This window comes from Sebastes umbrosus, chromosome 19 (genome assembly GCF_015220745.1).
Source record: "Sebastes umbrosus isolate fSebUmb1 chromosome 19, fSebUmb1.pri, whole genome shotgun sequence".
Lineage (NCBI taxonomy): Eukaryota > Metazoa > Chordata > Actinopteri > Perciformes > Sebastidae > Sebastes > Sebastes umbrosus.
Genome location: NC_051287.1, coordinates 14,641,500 through 14,664,451, shown reverse-complemented (window position 1 = coordinate 14,664,451; position 22,952 = coordinate 14,641,500). Strand labels below are relative to the sequence as shown.

The window sequence follows — 22,952 nt, the reverse complement described above, 5'->3', positions numbered from 1 at the left end:
TCCACAACTGGACCGATAAACACGTTCAAAGTTCAGCCAGGGCCAACTTTTTTCCAGCTGACCAGCTTGTTAACATTCACACACACTGCCCAATATTTCCTTGGCTGCTTAGTCGAATAGGAAATGAACAGACTTCCTGTGACTTATTGATTGTGTAGCTCGCAGTCTGAACACACGGCTGCACTTTCTCCATTTCCTCTCTGTCTTTCTCCCGTCTTGCCTCTGCTACATTTCCTCTTCCTCCTTTTTTTTTTTGTTTGTTTGTTTCTGTTCTCTGTTCATGCATCAGCAAGAACATGTTGCCCGTACCTCTCGGAGAGTTGCCCTTATGTGCCTGCTCTGTTTCCTGGCATCAACAGCCTCATTTCACATCAAAAGAGGTCGCCTAGTGACAGATAGACGACATTTAGAAATCCCATCCTCGGTGATCGGACCATCGCTCGGCAACCGCATTCCTTGGAAGTAAAAAGCAGATATGGTCGAGGCTTTAAAAAGTTGCAACCATCTAAGTTTCTGCCTCGCCCACTCTGTGAGACAGAAACTGGACACTGTCTAGCACCAAACAGGCAACACTAGATATCGCTTCTTATATCCTTCATGTCTGGATCTATTTATAAATGCTTAGTTTCTGCTCAATAAGCAGAGACCACCACAGCTAAATGTTGAAGCAAATGCTGAGGTGCCTTCAGGTCCTCTTCTGCTGCATGCTGGCTCCAATTCATAGGAAATGCACTACTTATTATGTCAGATATGTGACATAGAATATTAAAACGCTTATTGTTGTTTATTCAAAAATTTCAGGCGTTCGGGTTCTAGAAGTAAAAATGTCTTTCAATTTCTCCATAGACAAAGTTAGGTGATTGACATAGTTCAACATATTCTCATACAAAAGTTTGTATGATATATTACGAAAAGTTATTCCTCATTTTTTGTTCATTTTCCAACGACTGTACACCAACATGTGTCAATTTCCACTCATTACATGCATGCAGTCTTTTCAAAATTAACTTCCGTCTTCAAAGGAAACAGCTTGGTTAGGTTTAGGCAACAATACTACTTAGTTAGGTTTACGAAAAGATAGACTTGGTTAGGTTTAGGCAACAAAGCTACTTAGGTTTAGGAAAAGACAGACTTGGTTAGGTTTAGGCAACAAAACTACTTAGGCTTAGGAAAAGATAGACTTGGTTAGGTTTAGGCAACAAAACTACTTAGTTAAGTTTAGGAAAAGCTAGACTTGGTTAGGTTTAGGCAACAAAACTACTTAGGTTTAGGAAAAGATTGACTTGGTTAGGTTTAGGCAACAAAACTACTTAGGTTTATGAAAAGATAGACTTGGTTTGGTTTAGGCAACAAAACTACTTAGTTAAGTTTAGGAAAAGATAGACTTGGTTAGGTTTAGGCAACAAAACTACTTAGGTTTAGAAAAGATAGACTTGGTTAGGTTTAAGCAACAAAACTACTTAGTTAAGTTTAGGAAAAGATTGTGGTTCGTGTTAGAATAACTCCGGAAGTGGCGTCACTTAAGTACGGAAGTTACGTGACAAATAAATCAACGTTGACTTCTGTTTTGACACGAGGTACGAACTCCGATCTCCTGGGCGTTTTTTGACCCACCCATCCACCCGACTGCCTCCCTATGCTCTTTATACTTCATGGTTCACGATTACGTGGCTTACATACAAATTGATTTTGTGGGATGTATACGAATTACTGTGCATTACTTTTCGTAGGTATAGCTACGGTGTATGAGAACAGCCGGTATAGTTGGAGCATTTCCAAGGTTTGGATGGACGCAAAAATTGCCCAGCAGTAGCCTATAAACATTTGGTTTTTGAGTTAGGAAATATCTGTTTTTTAATCAAAAGTCAAATGTACAAGAAATGAGGACAGAGTTTTTAACTACAACTCCCAAGGATACAAAACATCCCATCACTGATCCTAAACTTTAGGTGTGTGAAAGGGCAAGCGGAATAGAGCTATTCGCCACACCAAACTAGCTTAGAAATACATGATTTTTCCAAAAAGAAGTTGAGATAAATAAAACTTATGGCCATAAATAAGATAAACCTACAATAGTGTTTATCCAGCAGATTCCTGTCTTGTGTTTCTGTGGTGAGGATTTACAATTTACAATGGGGGGGAAAAAAGACATCTGCTTCTCCTGCTTCGCTATGTCTCCAATGACTGACAAAGATGGCAACAAGCAGAAACTAAATCTAAACTTCGTGAAGCTACATTACGGACGATCACAGATGCTGATTTTCTTTCTTTAGAATATCCTAAAGCCTCAGACATCAACATTATCAGCGTAAACAGGCGCGGTAGTTGGAGTTGAAGTCACTTCAGGGAATTTAATCTTATCGTCTACTCTTTCTCTTGTGCATTCTTTTTCTTGTTTTTCTCTTTATTTTTTCAGATCTCCCCCTCACTCTCCGCTCCCTCTTTCCTCTTATGCCTGTTTTTTTTCCCCATCGCTGTTCATCAATCGTCTCTCCTCCTCACATTGTTGTCTTGTCTCCTTGTCCCCAGATACCTTGTTACATCAGCGTACACCCCATAACTGTCTCTCCTTGTCGCCATCACATTATGTCTGCATAATTTTTATTTCCACCACCACTCCAAAGCAAAATGTTTTGCTGCGGGCAGGGTAGTATTTCACTGAGCTGCTGAACATGCTAAATGTGCCCCAGCTCTCTCTCGCTCCTTCTCTCTCTCTGGCTATTTCACACCTGGCTGCTTCTTCCCGACTCCCAACACAGTAATAGACTACAGTCATTAATTAGAAGGAGAGGGAAATCATATTCTCTTTTCAGTAACAAAAATGCTGTGGGTTCTAGACTGAGCTGCAAACTGTGGGCATGAGTTAATATCTGCTGTGCTGCCTGCAGCTGTAGCAATAGCCCTGTTTTTTATAAAAACATTAAACTGTGATATTTTTATTTGTCAAGCCATGTAAAACCAAGCTGATGCACTAAAACAGCTTAAGCACAGAGTCATTTTTCGGCATATTTATCGCTTGCCACAATTTTTAAGTACCAGCCCCATACACATTAACATAACTGTATAGAGCGGTGCAGGAGTGAGTCCTAAAACCCAGAAATGAGTTAGCATTTTTGAGTGAGTGAATATTCAAACTCATGAATTTTGAAGCTAGTGGCTAAATGAGACTACTAAACGTCATCACGCCGACTCGTCCACCTTTACAGCCTCGTTGTGTTTATACTCGCGCTCATCCGACAGTGGCGTAGTTTGTTTATAGCCTAACTTTTTTCTCCTGGCGATTGCATTTACACTTCAAAAATCATAAAACTAGTGTTCATTTGTGAGGATTATCTTGCTGAACAAAACATGTAAGTATCATAAACGTGTGTTTGCCGCAGAGCTTATTAGTTTACCCAATGGAAAAATCCCATTGGCTTTTTGTCGAGGGAACCCGGGCGATGATAACTTTCTGGTTGGCCTACAAAAATATGTCATCCCTGGAGCACTCTATTGGCTGGAACTGGTCTGGTCTTTCTTATTCTTATTATTTTATTATTGATTTATTGTTGCAAAATTTTACCAGGACATGAATGTTTTTGCTTTAAAGTCTCACTTCATGTGAGGTCATCAGGAAGTCAAGTCTCAGTGCAGTCAAATGGGGGAAAAAAAGTCTCAAGTCCTCAATTTTGTGACTTAAAGGTAGGGTTAGTAGTGCTGTTAAAAAACATTGTTTTGTTATATTTGTTGAAATTCTCATTACAACCCCGACAGCTATCAGTAAATCAAATGCTCTGACAAAATAAAGGAAAAACCTGCCTTCATTGCGCGTGTTTACGTTCATAATGATAATTTTGGGGGAGTGGCTTTGGAGGCAGGCCTTAAGCGACGGACTGTCAGTGTTGCCAACTTAATGATTTTCTTGCTATATATTTAGCAACTTTTGGAGCTAATGCTGCTAGCCACTTTCATTGGAAAAGAGTTGGCAACACTGGGCTGGGTTTTCAGTTGGATAATTTTTTAATATCTAGTGTACTCTTGCTAGTTTCTCAGCATTATAGACCCTACCTTTAAATGGGACTTGAGTAGGTCTACAGCTCTGATTATGTGCTGTAAAATCAAAATATACAGCATATTATGGGTGTGCAAATGGGTAGATTTTCAAAGTGTGTATTAGACCATCTCTTATCAGCAGTATATTAACTGCTACAATGCACATTCCCTCCTTTTTTAACTTTCCTGCTCTATTCACTGTCTCCTTTACCTCAGGGTTTTTTACCTCATCCTCCCTTTCGCTTTCTTGTATTTCCGTCTCCGTATTGTATCCGTCTATCTATTTTGCTCCGTCTCTCTCCGTTTCCCCCCCTCGGCTTTAGTATGAATGAGATTTTTTTTCTGTCCAGTTCACTTCATAACTGCCTTGACAAGTCCCATATTGATTGGGCTTCCAGATTAGAATTGATTCCACTCTGCACTGTATTTCCCTTTCTGTTTGGTTCTTCCAGGTATGATGAGCGCTTTTCAGTGAGCATTCATCAATATGACGTTTTGGGTGTTTTGCCCCTTTGGAACAAAAATGATTGTGTAACACTGTACTGTATAACCACAAAACAAAAAAAGAAAACTGAAGGAAAAATGAGAGTAAGGATTTAGAGGAATATGCTCAGTTATTGTGTTTTCTGATTGTTTTTCCAGAGACTAAGACCTCCCCAATACCGTCCTCCAACGCACCACAAAAGGCCGAACCTCCAGTGGGCAGAGCTGCCAGGCTCCTCACATTTTTCTCCCCTTTGCTGTTAGGAATGCTGCTGCTGTTCATGTGGTGAGCAACACAAACACACACACACACACACACACACACACACTTCTTGTAATGAGTCTACAACCCTCATCTTTGAGTTGATTATGAACTCCGTCATTCAGTCACATATTGGCAAGTCGATGCATGTCTATTGACGGCAAGAGCTCATTTAATAGAAACAAGAGCAACAACGATTGGGCGAGTTTGTTTTATGACCCAGCGGGGCGTTTTTCTTCATATTTTTTCTGCAGAGCCCCTGGAGGGATTGGGGCGAAATCCAATCCAAAGCTGTCCCGTTTCATTAATTTTACAGGTTTTGCTCTATAAATCACGCTGTAATAGTACGTCTCCTGTCGAAGATGTAGATGTCGAACAATGAATGTTGAAAAGCTAAATGTCACAGTTCACGACAAAGCTCGCTGTAAAAGTGTGCAAACAAGATGTTTTTAATTTGCTCGAAAGGGAAACACTGCCAAACAGCACTCTCCGATAACAACACTTTAACTAAATGACATTAAACGTGACTGCATCTCCAACTGAACACCTGCAGCCCAGTTTAACCACTTGAGGACGAAGCGAGCCAGGTTTAGTTGGATGAATATGCTAAAGGCACATTCATGCCAATGTCCCTTCCATACTCTCTACTACAGCGAGTCCAACTGGGAATCTGTTATGTGCTGTTTACGCACTGTATTATCTCTTACATCATGAATGACACGTTGTTTTTGTAATATATAGGCCAATGCTAGCTTCTATTTCTACTCCACTGCAGTTCGGAGGGAAACATTCTTCTTTTTGCTCCACTAGATTTATCTGACAGCTAAAGTTAACATCTACCTTACTTTACAGATTTAGCATAAAGAAACATATGATAAGCTCATGAGATACAATGTACTGTTAAAGATTAAACAAGTGGTTCCTAAATGGTTTAATTTAAAGGAGACCTATTGTGCTTATTTTCAGGTGCATATTGGTATTTTGGGTTTCTACTAGAACATGTTTACATGCTTTAATGTTCAAAAAACGCTTTATTTTTCTCATACCGGCTGTACTGCAGCAGGAGCCCCGCCCTCCTGAAAACCCCAGTCTGCTCTGATTGGTCAGCTGGTCCACTCTATTGTGATTGGTCAATTGAACCAAACTCTTCGGACTCCGCTCTAGCTCCGCTTTAACTAGCTTTGTTTGAGGGCGTGCCAAACTAGTCGCTAAGCAGGTATTATGCAAACGTGTTACTTGGTGACATCACCACGAGCGGAACTTCAAGCGAGGCATTTCAGGCAGTTCAGGACATGCACAAAAATGATATAGCATTAAAGGAAAGGGAAGAAGAACAAAAAAATATCTTTAAATAACTGTTTGAGCCCCAAAGAGGTAAAATGTTCCAACACATCACCCTTTAAACCCTCTTTAAAAGTTATCGACGGACTGATAGATGGAAAGCTACAAACATATACAACCAGTATAAGCACTAACTACTAAAAAAAGGTAAATCCCAAGTGATACGCCTAAAACAAGATCAACCAAATAGACGATTCCATTGTTTGATGCGGTGCAGCTTGTGATGCCCAATTTGTGCTTGTGTCTCTTTTCCCTTCCAGATGTAAATGTCTTATTCCTGAAGGGAGTAGGAGGAAGAAGAAGAGGAGGAGGAGGAGGAGGAGGAGGAGGAGGCTGGTCTTTTTTCTATTTTGCACATGTTTCAAGGATACAGTGCATTGCTCATTTCTGTCCATCACACAGTTACTCACCGAGATTACTTAGACATGAAACCAGACGATGATAATGCGGGTTCCGCATTTTTGATTAATGGTGACAAAGAAATTCTTCAGAGGAACTTTTGAAAAGCGGCTTCATCAACAGCAGCAGCAGCAGCAGCAACAGGAGCAGCAACAACTACAACAACAACAACAACAACAGCAGTGATATCAGCATAAACAGTCTTATATTACCCCCTGGTGGCTTTGATGGGCCACAGCAGACTTTGTTTGGCAGACGACAGTTTGGGAATCTCCTCCAAGAAAAATCAGCTCCTCAGATGACAAAACAAAAAAAATCTCCTCATTACATTTTTGTTCTTTTTTATTATTGATCACTGATTAATTTTCACTTTCTTCTGAAATTGCAGCACCGTACAGACAAACACACACATATATAGAGCATTCGTGCGTGTGTTTGTGTGTATAGTTACCGTAGCAGTCCCCATACAGCTAAATCATCATGCCAAAGACTCAACTTCACCCCCCACCCACCGCCCCAACAAAGTGGTTCCCAAACAATTCACTGAGCTTCCTGAAGCCCGTGTCTGCCTTCGTCGTGGGTTAAAAACCCTAGAAAGTTTTGTGTGCGTGCGTGTGTATGTGTGTGCACAGCACCCTGATTGATGCCGAATCAAACGGTACACGAGTGAAACTTGGGACGAGTCTGAGGAACCCTGCAGCTCCTGTTTGTGTAAACCACCCATTTAACAAAGAAGCCACACAAATACTCCATCAGACTCTGAATCTGCCAACTCCCGACGACTGAATCAAACCGACGGAGCGAGTTTTTTTTTTTTCGATATGAGGACTAACACTTGGAAAAAGTCAGTAACGGTAGTCTGGCTTATTTAGACAATTAGCTTTACACTCTGCTTTCAGCGACTGGCAAAGAGGACCTGGATTGTAAGAAAAAAAATAAAAATAAAGTGGATTTGAGACTGAACAATTCTTTGCCCACCCATTTGTTTTGGTTCGACAACGACAAAGTTGGTTATTGATACGAGCTACGTTGGTTTTCCATTCTGCTCTGTGCTGTAAAATACATAAAAACAGTTTGCTTTCCAAATTCTGACGCCTTTACAAACATACAAAACAATGTCTTTTTTGCAGTTTACATTTCAATAGCCAATATCACCAGTTAATATTATGTTATTCAAAGGAATATTGATGTGTTTTATTGTATTTTTTTATCTTATGGACAGATAATACAAACACACCTATAGGATTTTAGTTTTTTTTTTTTTTTTTTTTCAGACATTCATAATGGCTTAATTCTCCTTGATCCTATTTTGTAAACTATGATATGTAACTTTAACATTGAACAAAAAGTTTATTATTTAATAATAATAATAATGTATGTATTAGCAGTAGAATGTCGTAACCTGTACCTGGGGTCTTTTTTATAGATGTATATACAATGACAGGTTTCAACCATTAAATGTGACCATTTCACAATGAATGATGACACCCTGGCCTCATACTCATTTTGCCTTTGTGAACTGATAACACGACATGTCGAGGCCGTTATTCTTCCCGCTCTGACCGGGTCATCCAGACTGCTTCCTCCTGATAAAACAATGATGAAGGAGACTTGTCAATGAAGATGGCAAAAAAAATGCATTCATTTTTTAAACTGGCATAAAGACACATGTAACTTTTCAATGGAATAACAGTTGATGATGCATTACTTATTCCCACATTCTGCCATCTGCTTCATTTCAGGTTTTCCAAACTAATACTTGAGACCTTGCAGAGAGTGTTTTTCTCAGTTTGGCTCGATGGGAGAAATATATTTACAGATTCAGATGAGTTATATTGGCATTGCATTGAAATATAGTACTGTTTTGGTATGATGCATCACCCTCTCTTCACTTCCATTTTTTTTTTCTTGACACTTAAAATCCATCCTCAGTTGGTATGTCAATGCAGGGGATTTGTGTCCATTCTTTTTTAATTGATTTCATCATTTGACATTAAATATGTCTCATGTAGTGGACAGCATACAGATGCGTACTGAGAAAGATGCCGATTTGAGCAACTTCGAGAAGTGCATTTAAAGTTAGTTTCCCACTCAATAACATCAGCATGCATACCATAGCATAACATGCTGATGTTTAGCTGGTTAAAGTTTACAATGCCTGTAAACTGTGAGTGTTTGCAACGGACTGTTTTGGCAGTAATTGCACCAAATAAGTTTGGCTAAAGTGGGGTTTCGTTTAAAAACTTGTTGTGATCATCTTAACTGCCTGTGTTTGTAACCCTATCTGACATCACCATGTTCAGTTAACTTTCTCAGATAAATACAATATCAACACTCAGCCTGATGCATTCAGCGAGAAAATGAGAACAAAGGAGATTGGTCAAAACTCTCCTCTTGACCTTTAGCTCTCACTCTCCGTGCCTCCCTCCCTCTCTCTCTCTCTTTAATCTGTCTCACCGTCTCTCTTCCCTCTCTCTCTCAAGCTCTCTTTCTTTCAATATTCTGACAAGTTCTGGCAGGCCGACGTGGAGACCGAGGACAAATCAATACACCATCTAACAGCTGTCAGCTGGAGTCCTCTGTGTGTGCAGAGTGTATCTGCTGCCGTCGGTATTGCATTCATTACTCTTTCCTTCCTCTCCTTCCTCATACTCGCCCGTCCTTATTGTTTTTAAAACGGGGGTGTCGATGAGAACCCAATTAATATTTTACAATGACAGGGCGTGAAGTGAACGAGGAGGGTAAAGAGACCTCGACAGAAGAAGGGTGATGAGGACAAGTCTTATGTATTGTTCTCGTTGTTCTTTGTGTTGCGAGTAGTCAGAGAAAGTTTTTTTTTTTGCTCTTATAGTTAATAAATAGCATCATATATAACCTTTCACCTGATATTTCAACCAAACTTTAATTAAATGCAATTGAAATGTCCAGCCATGCTCCCTCCGTCTGCAGCCACAATGTGATCCACATTAACCTCTATATAGGAAAGAGTGTGTGTGTGCCTGTCAGTTCCAACAGCCTTGCTCTGCTCTAATGACTAGCTTGACCTTTCACTGATAACTGGATGAATGACATGATCTCTCCTTCCCACTCAATTCAGCCCCGGCTTCTGGCTCTCTCCTCTCTTTAAACACTCAACTCGCTGCCTCTCTATCTTTTGCTCCACGGCTTCCTTTATCTCTCTGTTTTACAATTCCTGTCTGTTTCTGAACCTTTTTTTCTCACAAACTTCATCTTATGATTCTTCCTTTATTCTGGGCATTAACTTCATACAGTTTTGAAGCCATATTTCAACGTGTTCTCATCCCAACCGACGCTTTGTTGGATCCCTCGGTGTCACTTTTCGGTCGCAGTAAACATGTGCTTAATGTTGTGAATTAAACAAGAACACTTGCTTAGGATTAGGCAGTGAAAATTACACTGAACGTTTCCCCTCCCACCCGCCCTGTTTGTCTCTTTTGCGCTTCAAACTACGTCAACAAAGAACTTTCCCTGAGTGTGTTTACTATTGCCGTGGATGGGTTTACATTGTAGTTAATGGAAAGCCCGGCGGATCTCAAACTAACGCTAAAGAGTGCCTTGTGAGTCGGCATCGAACACCGATAGCCGTGATAAAGCGTCAGTATTTGACGCCCTGGGAATGAGATGAGTGCACCTTTAATATATCAAAACATGTGACCTGTTATGTACACTTTTGTATTTGCTTTTGGCAGCGATGTGTTGTTTACTTTTCCCAAAGTCCATTCACATATATATATATTTTTGTGCCACACTAATAAGGAAGTGTTCTGATTCTTCCAATACAAAGCTACCTTTGTTTGAATTTTAACATACACTCAGTGGCCACTTTATTACACCTGTAAAAATGCATTCCGATACAACATTTCTCTCATTAATCTACTTTTATAAAGATAATAATGCTCAGTTTTGATTGACACTGTCAGAGAGGTATTCATTTAACTAATTGTAGTTTGCAGTGGTGTCATAAAATACACGCAGCTTTGTCGAACTCTACGCTATCAACTTTTTTTCATAACTTTCAACGGCCAAATTAAAAAAAATGTGTTACTTTAATGATTTATTATTATTCATTGTACACCATTGGAGAAAACAATTCTGAATTTGGCCACAGGAGGGCAGCAGAGAAGCTCCTTCACCGTGCGCTGTCTGTGGTGCTGAAACATTCAAACGCAGTCTCTATCTCTGTGCCTCTCTCCATGGTGCTGAATTATTCAGACGAATGGTATATCCCACTCTGATTTCATATCTCCTCTGTCCTCATAATGACCTGTAAATCAATTAAGTCCACCATCATGATGCCAGTTCCTTTGCTGATGTGCAAAAGGGATGGGTGGAGCAGACGTATGTCACACTGCATTAGTAACCATTAGTGTCATGTCATTATGTTCTTTTATTCTGGCCTGATTCTGATTATTCCACCAATTGCTTGTCAGCCTCAAACACAGCAGAACATTGTCTTGTCTGCGCTGTCGTCTATGAAGAACTAGAATTGTAAGTTAGTGCTACAAAATGAGAGTTCATGTCCTGAGTCATGATGCCATTCAACACAATTACTGCCAGAACATTGATGTTTCTGAAATGTTACTCACTGCAAACTGCAGCCTCGTTCTCCAAATTGTGGTGATTCTCGTGATTGCATTGATCTCATCCGTTTCTTCCAAGAACGGACCAAATTGCCAAATATGTAAGCTTGGTGAGTCATTTTGTGTCTGAATCTGCAAATAAGAAAACATTTCAGGATTGGATCAGGCATTTTAAGCATCAGATAACAGAAGCAGACATGTCTTTCAAATCACAAAGCAACTGTGGGACACAGAAATATGAATAAATAAATAAATGAGGTCACTAAATACACCATTAAAGGGCAGACAGAGCTTAAGTGGAGAAAAAGCAAATCACTGATTGAATTTGAAATTCTAAATGAATCCCTACTGAGGAAGTCATTTAGAATAAAAGACAGCCAGGCTAATTAAAGTCATCCCATTAAAAGGGATTAAACAGATATGATCTTGGATCTTTAATAGTGATTATTAAAATTGGATTTTACATGAGTGGTTGAAATTTAAATTTATTGCATGCCAAGTTTCATTTCCTCTGAACTGACACACCTATTTAAAAACCCTCCACTAACAGGTTTGCCTAATTTGAAACACGGGAGCCGATATTATCCGCCAGTCCAGGGTTCAATATTGGTATTATTCTACCTCTCATATTCATAAAATAAAAACACTATTTTAACAAAACCAAAAGCAACATTTACATTGCAAGGCAACCTGTTGGTTTGGTATACTACTGTGCTGTTCAATATATCAGTCTCAAGCATATTGTGGACCCTGAAACAGTGTAAACTAATGACACACAATGAAATGTAACATTAAGTCAAATACTGTACTTAAGTGCTATTTTGACATACTTGTACTTCACTTGAGTATTTCCATCTTATTCTACTTTATACTTCTACTCCATTACATCTCAGAGGGAAATATTATACTTTTTAATTACCTACATTTATTTGGCTCATATAAATCATGATATACTTCTGTGATATGATGCAGTATACTATACTGCTAATCGACCTAGTAGTATACAAAGTATCTAAAATTGTCTCCATGTTGAGGAACTGCATTTGTTAAAATGCTCTTACATGTATTTGTTTGAGATATAAACTGAATAATATAATATTTTATAATAATATAACACTGTGAAAAAAGGCTTTCTACATAATGAGTACTTTTGATACTTTGAGTACGTTTGGTGAAAACACTTCTGTACTTCTACTGAAGCAACATTTTGAATTCAGGACTTAATCTTGTAATGAAGTGTTTTTAGACTGTGGTATTTCTACTTTTACTTGAGTAAAATATCTGAATACTTCTTCCACCATGCTTTTTTAGCTACAGTATGGAGTTATGTTTAGTGCCTGCTCGTTTGTGTTCATTCTGTGGTCTCTTTCATCCTCTAGTGATGCTTAGATAAACTACAGCCACTAAAAGTTAGATCTCTTCTGTAAATACCTTGATCAAATGACTAAACATCACCAAACATTAGTATACATTAATTAACAGATACGTGGGTCTATCAATGACCATATTAACATATTTGTGTTACTTTTCCGTCCCTCTAGATGCACACATATCTACACATACAAATACAGATATCCTTCCTTTTATGTTTAGAGCATAGGGGGAACAAAAACAAAACAAAAAGAAAAGAAAATTAGTATAATATATATGTACAATACAGTATATATACATACACATATATATTAATAATATGAATAGTAATAAAGATGAAATACATGAAATTTCTTAGTATTCCTTTGGTGTTATTATCCGGCTGTTCCACCTATGACCTGTAGATTAGCAGCAGAACTCTTGCAAAAGAGATTCTTAATCTCAATGAGTACTACCTGGTTAAATAAAGGTTAAATAAAAAATTTTAAAAAACTCTAATTGACCAAAGTAGATTTTTTAAAGCCTGAAACAGAGCCATGAGGAGGTGCAGAAGTCTAGTCTTCTCTCAGAACACTTGAATTACAATATGCTGAAAGGTTATTATGAAATATTTGCCCAATGATGCCAACAATATGGCAATTTTATATCTCATCCCTCCTCTTTTTCGTGTTAAATGTATCATGCTACATGAAATGATCTTAATATTCCTTTAGTGTTATTATCCTGCTGTTCCACCTCTGACCTGTAGGGTGGCAGCAGAGCAGCCGCCAAGCAGCAAGACTACCACAAAAACACACCAGAAGAAGAAGAAGAAGAAGAGTCTAGCCTGTGCATGGCAATGTGGTGAGCATCGTTATATTTATCAATTGGTTGATTAAAAACGACTTAAAAACATGTGAATCAGCCGATAAACACGTTTTAATAGCAGGAGAAGCGTGTCATGTTGTGTAACTGACTGCAGTGAGTTGTAGCAGAGCTCATCGTGACTGTCTGCACCGCCTACACAAAGCAGCAGCTCACTGCTAGCCTGTTAGCTCCCAGCTAGCACGACAATGATGTTAATGTAGCTCGCTTAAGATCAGGTTATCTAACTATGTCTTTCTTTATAAACGCTCTAATGTTGACTTGTGACTGACAGATAAAGATAGACCTCAGTAAACCTTGCTGGTGTTAACCACAGGTAACCATGGAGATAACAGCAGGTGACTGAAATAACTAGCTAGCTAATTAACATGTCATACCTAGAGGCACACAAGCAAGAGACTGCTGTTACATCAGCAAGTGGGAAACGATGAGATGCATGCAGATAGACTGAAGGTTGAGTACAGTATGTCCCACATTTCACTCAGTTGCATGAGAGACAAAGACCCCTCTGGGTTCAAAAGACAAGACATGACATCTGAGATGAACACTGTGTGTTTGGATGGGAAGTGAGGAACAAGAGCATAGAAATGCAGTCTCTTCATTGTTCATGAAGCAGTGGAGTCTTTTATTAGAAAGCAAAGGGGATAACATTTTAGATGAGGATTGCTGCTGTGTGTTTTAAATTTGCATAATTTGAGATTAAGTGGCTTCTTTTGACAATAGTGTTGCTGCAAAATTGCAATGCTTCAGTTAAAATCCAGCTTGTGTATTTACAAGTTTATTTGTCATATGCATTTGAGTATGGGTATGAAGTGTTAGAAGATCTTCTTTTCTCAAAAGCAAGAGACTGCTGTTACATCAGCAAGTGGAAAACGATGAGATGCATTCAGATAGACTGCCAGTTGAGTACAGTATGTCCCACATTTCACTCAGTTGCATGTATTATTTTCCCTTCTGGGTTCAAAAAGACAAGACAGGAACAGTGGTCTCTGAGATGAACACTGTGTTTGGATGGGAAGTGAGGAACAAGAGCATAGAAATGCAGTCTCTTCATTGTTCATGAAGCAGTGGAGTCTTTAACCTTTAGATGAGGGCTGCTGCTGTGTGTTTTAAATTTGCATAATTTGAGATTAAGTGGCTTCTTTTGACAATAGTGTTGCTGCAAAATTGCAATGCTTCAGTAAAAATCCAGCTTGTGTATTTACAAGTTTATTTGTCATATGCATTTGAGTATGGGTATGAAGTGTTAGAAGATCTTCTTTTCTCAAAAGCAAGACAACTGCTGCTACATCAGCAAGTGGAAAACGATGAGATGCATTCAGATAGACTGAAGGTTGAGTACAGTATGTCCCACATTTCACTCAGTTGCATGAGAGACAGAGACCTGTTTGTATTTTCCCCTCTAGGTTCAAAATGACAAGACATGAACAGTGGTCTCTGAGATGAACACTGTGTTTGGATGGGAAGTGAGGAACAAGAGCATAGAAATGCAGTCTCTTCATTGTTCATGAAGCAGTGGAGTCTTTAACCTTTAGATGAGGGCTGCTGCTGTGTTTTAAATTTGCATAATTTGAGATTAAGTGGCTTCTTTTGACAATAGTGTTGCTGCAAAATTGCAATGCTTCAGTAAAAATCCAGCTTGTGTATTTACAAGTTTATTTGTCATATGCATTTGAGTATGGGTATGAAGTGTTAGAAGATCTTCTTTTCTCAAAAGCAAGACAACTGCTGCTACATCAGCAAGTGGAAAACGATGAGATGCATTCAGATAGACTGAAGGTTGAGTACAGTATGTCCCACATTTCACTCAGTTGCATGAGAGACAGAGACCTGTTTGTATTTTCCCCTCTAGGTTCAAAATGACAAGACATGAACAGTGGTCTCTGAGATGAACACTATGTTTGGATGGGAACAAGAGTATAGAAATGCAATCTCTTCATTGTTCATGAAGCAGTGGAGTCTTTAACCTTTAGATGAGGACTGCTGCTGTGTGTTTTAAATTTGCATAATTTGAGATTTAGTGGCTTCTTTTGACAATAGTGTTGCTGCAAAATTGCAATGCTTCAGTAAAAATCCAGCTTGTGTATTTACAAGTTTCAAGTTTATTTGTCATATGCATTTGAGTATGGGTATGAAGTGTTAGAAGATCTTCTTTTCTCAAAAGCAAGACAACTGCTGCTACATCAGCAAGTGGAAAACGATGAGATGCATTCAGATAGACTGAAGGTTGAGTACAGTATGTCCCACATTTCACTCAGTTGCATGAGAGACAGAGACCTGTTTGTATTTTCCCCTCTAGGTTCAAAATGACAAGACATGAACAGTGGTCTCTGAGATGAACACTATGTTTGGATGGGAAGTCAAGTCAAGTCAAATTTATTTCTATAGCACATTTAAAACAACATGAGCTGACCAAAGTGCTTTACAGACATAGGCAGAATAAAAACAGGTCAACAGAGCAGACATCAAAATCACACATATCCACAGACAGAGACCAAGATAAAAATCCATGAGTAAAAGACTGTTATGAGCATTACAAAAGGCCAATTAGTAATCACAATTTAAGTGCATTCAAAAACCGAGGAACAAGAGTATAGAAATGTAGTCTCAGGCTTTTTGCCTTCATTGTTCATGAGGCAGTGGAGTCTGCATGGGGGTGCAAGGGGTAACCTTTAGATTGGGACTTGCTGCTGTGTATTTTAAATTTGCATAATTCAAGATTTAGTGGCTTCTTTTGCCAATGGTGTTGCTGCAAAATTGCAGTGCTTCAGTAAAATACCAGCTTGTGTTTTATTATTGTGCTTTATTGTGTCATGTTCACTGTCTTTATTTGTGAGATAACATATTTTATTTTATTCTTTTCTAATCTTGTCGCGAAGGCACAGACCATTTTGCAGAGGTGCACACCTTCACAGCAATTTATTTAGAATGTATATGCATGTTTTGTGTTTACAAGAGCTGTCAATCGATTACAATGTTTAATTACGATTAATCGCATGATTAATCACACGTTTTATCTTTTCAAAATATACCCTAAAAGGAGAAGTATTTCATACTCTTATCAACATGGGAGTGGGCACATATGCTGCTTTATGCAACTGTCTGTGTATATTTATTATTGTAAATCAGTGATTATCATAAAGTGGTTATGTCTGTAAAGGGGAGACTCGTTGGTACCCATAGAACCCATTTTCATTCACATATCTTGAGGTCAAAGGTCAAGGGACCCCTTTGAAAATGGCCATGCCAGTTTTTCCTCGCCAAAATTTAATGCAGGTTTGGATCCTCACTTATTTTATTTTCTAGTTTCATATGATGTCTATCTTCACTCTAGCTTTAAAACTGAGCCTGCTACAACCTCCGAAAGATCAAAAATCACAAGTTGCGTTAAAACAAATTTGTGTTAACACGTAATTATCACGTTAACTTTGACAGCCAGAGTGTTTACACACCAACCCAAAGAGCTCTCGGGTGACTTAATGCAAGTGACTAATGTATGATGTATGTCTCAGCTTGAGTATTAATATAGTGCATACAATAGTCTTTTTTTAATGTGATGCCTCCCTCTCACATGTCTTTACTGATGTTTCTTGCAACCCAGCCTTACCTCCAGCTGCCATACCCCACTTTTCTTCTCCTCTTTCATTTTCCCTCATTAATCCCTCTCCTTCCTTCCTTCCTTCTCCAGTCTACCTGACTCTTGCTGACCCTTCATTGGCGATTGGCCCCCACAGCCATCTGTCAACATGCAAGGATTCTACTCCAAGCTCGACTCCTCCGCCGCCTCGTCCCCGTTATTGGGGGTGGGCCTCGGGGGAGAAGGTGCTCCCGTACCTCTCAGCCTGGCTGTGGAGACGGAGAAAGCTCAGGCCCTCCTACAGACATTCAGCTCCGCCTCTCTGCTGGCGTCAGCAGGACTCGGTATGTTCTGTGTGGTGGCGGACCACGCCCTCCAGCTTTCCGTCATCCAGAACCACCTGTGGCTGCGTGCTGCCTTGGACAACGCCACGCACGGATTGGTGGGGCTGTGGTCATGGGCAGTTGTTATTGGACTAAGGAAAAAGAGTGATTTGTATGAGGTGCTGCTTGCTGGTCTTCTGGCATCAATCATAGACCTGGACCACTTCTACATGGCCGGATCCCTGTCACTCAAGGTAAGACCTGCACCCTTACTGAGAGTTCTTCTACATATTTTATGTACTGAACGTGACAGATATATGGAGTCAGATCACTCTCAATGTTAACCCTCACTCCAGAGGTCTACTTTTGTCATATCTCACAGGTGCTTTATTCAGTCATACTGTAATACTATTTGTAGATGTGGAATGGTATTATTTTGCTGAAAAACATCTTACAAAAATACTCCCACTTTGTTCCAGGCTGCCGTCTCGCTCCCTCAGCGTCCACCTCTTCACTGTTCGTCCCTCATCCCCATCCTCTGCCTCTCCCTCCGCTTCCTCATGTGGATCGGACGCCTCAAAGATGCTTGGTGCTCCTTGCCGTGGATGCTTTTCATATCCATGGCGACGCACCACGTCCGCGACGCCGTGCGCCACGGCCTGTGGGTGTGCCCGTTCGGCAACACGGCGCCGCTCCCCTACTGGCTGTACGTGAGCACCACGGCGACGCTCCCTCACCTGTGTTCGGTGCTCATGTATCTGACGGGAACCAGGGACGTGATCTCCACCAAACACGGGGTGGCCATCGATGTCTAGAAGTCGCCGACGACGTCTAATGCCGATCTGGTATGGATCGCCTCTGGGCGAAAATGTTCTAAGCTGTTTGAAGCAAACTTGAAGATACTTGAAATTACTGAAGGAAACGATCTAAGAATCGGATATTTTTTCCCCACAAGAATGAGGAAACTCACTATAATGGAAAACTACAATTTGGGTTTCCATGGATTGAGACATCTGTAAAATAACAAATTAGCTGTTTGAAAAAGGAACGTTCCAATATGAGTGCCAATCATGGATTTTTTTTTCTTGGATTAAGGAAATGTTTAAGAATCCTGCTCACTTATCTGGAGAGTGATGCTTTTCTCCGGCAACTGTTTTAAGTGTTGGAGTGACCCTTTAAAGCTTTGACATATCGCTCATCTACCCAAACCCCGATAACGGATCCAAGACTTCACAACATTTCTTGGCCCCTGAACTCTTAACTAGTCATCACCTGAACCATCACTATCTGTCCTCGTCTTAAGAAGGAACACTCAAGGAAAAGCCAACCAAAGGTCATCCATAGGCTGTATGACACTGACATATTGTTACCAGTGTCACCCTCAGTGCATCCTACAGTATATTACCACTGTTTATTCCACTGTGCATTTAAAATTGCTCATCTTGCCACAATAGTGAAATTTGAACGTAGAGTATGTTTTAGATCTACCACATTCCAATGACCGAGCCACCATTAATCACCACAAAACATTATCTTTGGCTGTTAGGTTAATGCCTGTACTATCCAGCTGTCACCTCTCTGCCACTTCAGCAGACTCTCATTTTGCTGCTTGGACGAGCCTTATTGTCCAGTCAAAAATCACTTTTCCTATAGAAGCCACTTTTTGCAAAATCAAAGGTTTCAGTGCCAACCATGTCAGCTGTGGTTATGGATCAGGATTTTGTGGCTCAATGCCATGTCTAGGTGCTACAAATTTCAAAAAATTCGTAGCATCTAGACATGGCATTGGCATTGACATTGTTGAATTTAGCTGAAAAACACATCCTTATTCTAAGTTCTGTTGGCTGTTAAAAGGTGAACAGGCCCGGTATACTGTTTGCATGAATCAACCTGGAAGTGAGAAATATTCCACTTTAAAGAGATACTGTGCTCAAGATGCTGTACAACTTACTGTTTTTTATTTTTACATTTTCTTTTATTAAGCCTTTATTTTAGCAGAAATAGTGTTTCAAACACGATACACACAAACCTTTAAAACACAAAACAATCACACAGTATTTCAGATAACATACATACAAACATTTAAAGGAACAGTGTGTGACATTTAGCCTTTTGTGTATATTCACCTGAAAATCATGTTTTCATTACCTTACAATGAGCCGTTTATATCTACATACGGAGCGGGCCGCCATGTTTCTACAGCAGCCCAGAACGGACAAACCAAACACTGATTTTTAGATAGGACCATACCATTTTCACGTCAGCCACCGTAGTTCTCCTACACGCTTGGCACGCAGGTGAAGTTCAGTTCGTTGCAACTTGCAACCTCACCACTAGATGCCGCCAGATCCCTACACACTGCACCTTTAAAACACATAAAAAAAAAAAATCAACTACAGTCATATGTCCAGGAAGACAGTTTCAAACAGGAAAGTCCAGGAATATTATTTTTCACAGATTTGGCTCCGTTGTTGCTAAGGATGAAATGACGGATGATTTTGTACTTTAATGTAAGTATGATAAGTGTATGGTGTCCCAAGTCACCTCTCTAGTTTATATCAAACATAGAAAGGATAAGGGACCAGAGGCCTGTACTTAGACGCAAGTTCAACATACCCAGGGTGTCTTCTCGTTATCTGGTTTAACTGACCCCAACAACAGCGATCCCACTAAGCGGCCCTACGACGGTGGCTATCAACTCGGTAAATCAATAACTTTGCGTATCCTGTTAAATGAATATGTTGCTTACAGAATAGAATAGAATAGAAGCATAGAAGATACTTAGTATTCCCTTTGGGGAAATAGTGGTGTGTGTGACACTTTCAGCCTCGTTTCAGCTCCAACCCACAGCCGTGTGAAATAAAAACTTGGAAGCAAATAAAAAAAATAATTTAAAAACATATTTCAAAGCAGTAAGCAGGCTTACTTTCATATCTTGTAATCTCCTACAGCATACATAAAACTACCGGTAGCAAAGTAACGCAAGGCAATATATACAGTCTGCAGGACTGTAAACGCACGACTCTGACGTATATAATAATTATTCTTTTTATTTGCTTCCAAGTCAGTTTCACACAGTCGCCGATTTTTTGCCAGCTGTCCTTCTTACATTTGGCAATTTAAACTGTGTTGCTATTAGCCTGGATTATGACTTTGTATTTGTGTAATATGATCTTACGATCTGCACACCGATGCTTTGATTGGTCAGTAGGCGATGCTTTTATTCGAGTTGATCTCTTATCTCGAACATAAACCCCAAATCCTGCTTCGTAGTACAGGCCTCTGGTCTGGAAAGATTCTGGATATTTATTTTTTAATGTTATTTTTTAACATTCAAGGGAATGATTTGTTCAATAGTGTGTCTATTGCTAGTAATATCTTCATATAACTTGTTGATATTTACAGAAATATAAAATGGAAAAAAGATGTAATTGCTGCATTAACTTGCTGTATATTAGTCCACTGCTGTTTTTGTTATGCTACTGTAATTAAATTATCGATTAGTACATACTACATATTAAAATTTCCAGTTGGCTTTTCAGTGGTGAAACCATGACTTACAGAAGGACATGGGTTGTTTGTTTTTTAAACTATTTATCACATGAATATTATAATCCACTAAGACACAAAACATTTAGAGGTAGGAAGTCATTACACTGTTTTAGATGTAGACTGATCACACACAATCCTTCTTTAACAATCTTATTTAATATATTTTACATGATGCATAATATGTGATAATAGAGTGGACTTAATGGGTTTTAGGAACTTAAAGTTATTTGAATGCAATTGCTTTAAGTATAAAAGGGATGGTGGACTCTGAAGAGGTTTTGTAATAGTCTGCTTTTATCTTTTTGAATTGGAAAATATTCAACTTAATAACAGTATTCTCAAATAGCCATAAAAAAACAATTAATTTCTATTTTGTGTGTGTTTATGCTTTCTTGTGGAGCTGCTGGTGATTGTAAGGTTGTAGTGGTACTTGTTGTCCACTAGATTGCGACAGTGAGCTGTAGGTGTTCACAATGTGTTAATTTTGCACTAATCAGGTCTTAAAGTTTGAGAGTTGCAGTGTGTCATTGAAAAAAAAATCCTTGTGACATAAATTTAAAAATGTATTTGTAGTTGAATTTTGGGAAGGAAAGGTTATGATGTCCCATTTTAGTTACTAGTTATTTTGAGTAAAACTTGATCTCTTTTACTGTTGCTTATGTTTACAATGTGACCTTCATTAATGCAATATCATGAATTTTGCACATTTTATTTATTTATTTATTTAAATTATATTTTGTATTTGTTGAATATGTTTTTTTGACGTTTTGATTTCAATAGTTTTAAAGTATAGATGGTAACGAGATGGTTTTAATGTAGTGTTCTTTTTAGCCCAATAAAATATATCCTGTGTATATATATTCTGTGTTTGTCCATCAATACATGCTTGGCATACAATGTTAAGATTTTTTTATTACATTTTTTATGGCATTCTATACTGTGAGTTTTTTATGACTTTCTTCGACATACTGTAATATTTAATTTTTACATAATATACTATGGCTTTTTTTCGACATAATAACCTACGATTTTTTTTTACTATTTTTTAACATACTATACAATTACTTTTTTTTACTCTTTCTTCAACATACTATACTATGACTTTTTTTTGACTTACTATACCATCACATTTTTTTGACATACTATAATATGACTTCATTTCGACATACTATACTAACTTTTTTTACTTTTTTTTTTTCGATGTACTATACTATGACTTTATTTCGACGCTGACTTTTTTTTACTCTTTTTCGCGAACTACACTATGACTTTTCGCGATACTATGACTTTTTTTACTCTTTTTCTGCGACATACTATACTATCATTTTTTTTTACACTATTACTTTTTTTTACTCTTGACTTTTTTTCATAAAATTATCGACATACTATCCTATGACTTTTTTTCACAAAGTTTTGGACATACTATATTATTATGACATTTTTTACATGAAATCTTCGAAATATTATACTTTTTTTACTCTTTTTTCGACATATAATATGACTTGTTTTCGACATACTATACTATGACTTTATTTCTTCAGACTATACTATGACTTTTTTTACTCTTTTTTTGCGACATAATATACTATGACTTTTTTTGCATACAATTTTTGACATACTATATTATGACTTTTCATGAAATTATCGAAATACTATACTATGACTTTTTTTATGACTATTTTCGACATACTATACTATATATATATATTTTTTTTACTTTTTTTTTGACATACTATATGACTTTCTTTATTTCTTCAGACTATAATATAACTTTTTTATACTATAACTTTTTTTTGCAACATACTATACTCCACTGGAGAGTGTCTGAAGAGCCGCATGTGGCTCCGGAGCCGCAGGTTGCTGACCCCTGGTTTAGGAACTTAATAGCTTGCAAGCAACTGTGGGATTATCGAGAAGTCTCTAAAAAAGGAGCAAGCAATGAGTGCTTAAGCAGAACTAGTGTAAGCATGAACGTAGCGGGTAATTAGCCGCTGTAATGAAGAGTATAACTGTATTGACTTGGATGTGCTGGAGCAGCTACAGTACCACTACCAGTAACACGACATATCAGACACGCAGGCAACCGGAAATGACATAATACGCTTACCGCAGTACGTCATCACGTCCACGCACAAAATCAGAGGATG

The 22,952-nt window shown here is 38.6% G+C and overlaps 2 protein-coding genes across 6 annotated transcripts in view; both read left to right on the top strand.

The window, feature by feature from the left end:
• The window catches only part of cntfr (ciliary neurotrophic factor receptor), a 270,120-nt gene extending 262,111 nt beyond the window's left edge, over positions 1 to 8,009 (top strand). For 4 of the 5 annotated variants that reach the window (XM_037752393.1, XM_037752394.1, XM_037752395.1 and 1 more), the window contains 2 exons: positions 4,675 to 4,801; positions 6,379 to 8,009. In XM_037752393.1, coding sequence (XP_037608321.1) covers positions 4,675 to 4,801; position 6,379 — 128 coding nt within the window. In that variant the 3' untranslated portion in view covers positions 6,380 to 8,009. Of the gene's footprint in view, positions 1 to 4,674; positions 4,802 to 5,139; positions 5,151 to 6,378 lie in introns of those variants that run through there. The other variant, XM_037752392.1, reaches the window with a different exon arrangement.
• Positions 8,010 to 13,226: 5,217 nt separating this feature from the next.
• tmem267 (transmembrane protein 267) lies at positions 13,227 to 21,663 on the top strand. The gene is made up of 3 exons (XM_037753497.1): positions 13,227 to 13,332; positions 17,042 to 17,507; positions 17,733 to 21,663. The coding sequence occupies exons 2-3, from the start codon at positions 17,100 to 17,102 to the stop codon at positions 18,066 to 18,068; spliced, it is 744 nt and encodes a 247-aa protein (XP_037609425.1). The 5' UTR covers positions 13,227 to 13,332; positions 17,042 to 17,099; the 3' UTR covers positions 18,069 to 21,663.
• Positions 21,664 to 22,952: the final 1,289 nt, after the last annotated feature.

What these genes read in the sequence shown, in the direction of transcription:
- tmem267 (XM_037753497.1), top strand. Translation starts at nt 17,100, where the DNA reads ATGCAAGGATTCTACTCCAAGCTCGACTCCTCCGCCGCCTCGTCCCCG. An exon ending in CCGGATCCCTGTCACTCAAG is followed by an intron (nt 17,508 to 17,732) that starts GTAAGACCTGCA and finishes ACTTTGTTCCAG; the next exon opens with GCTGCCGTCTCGCTCCCTCA.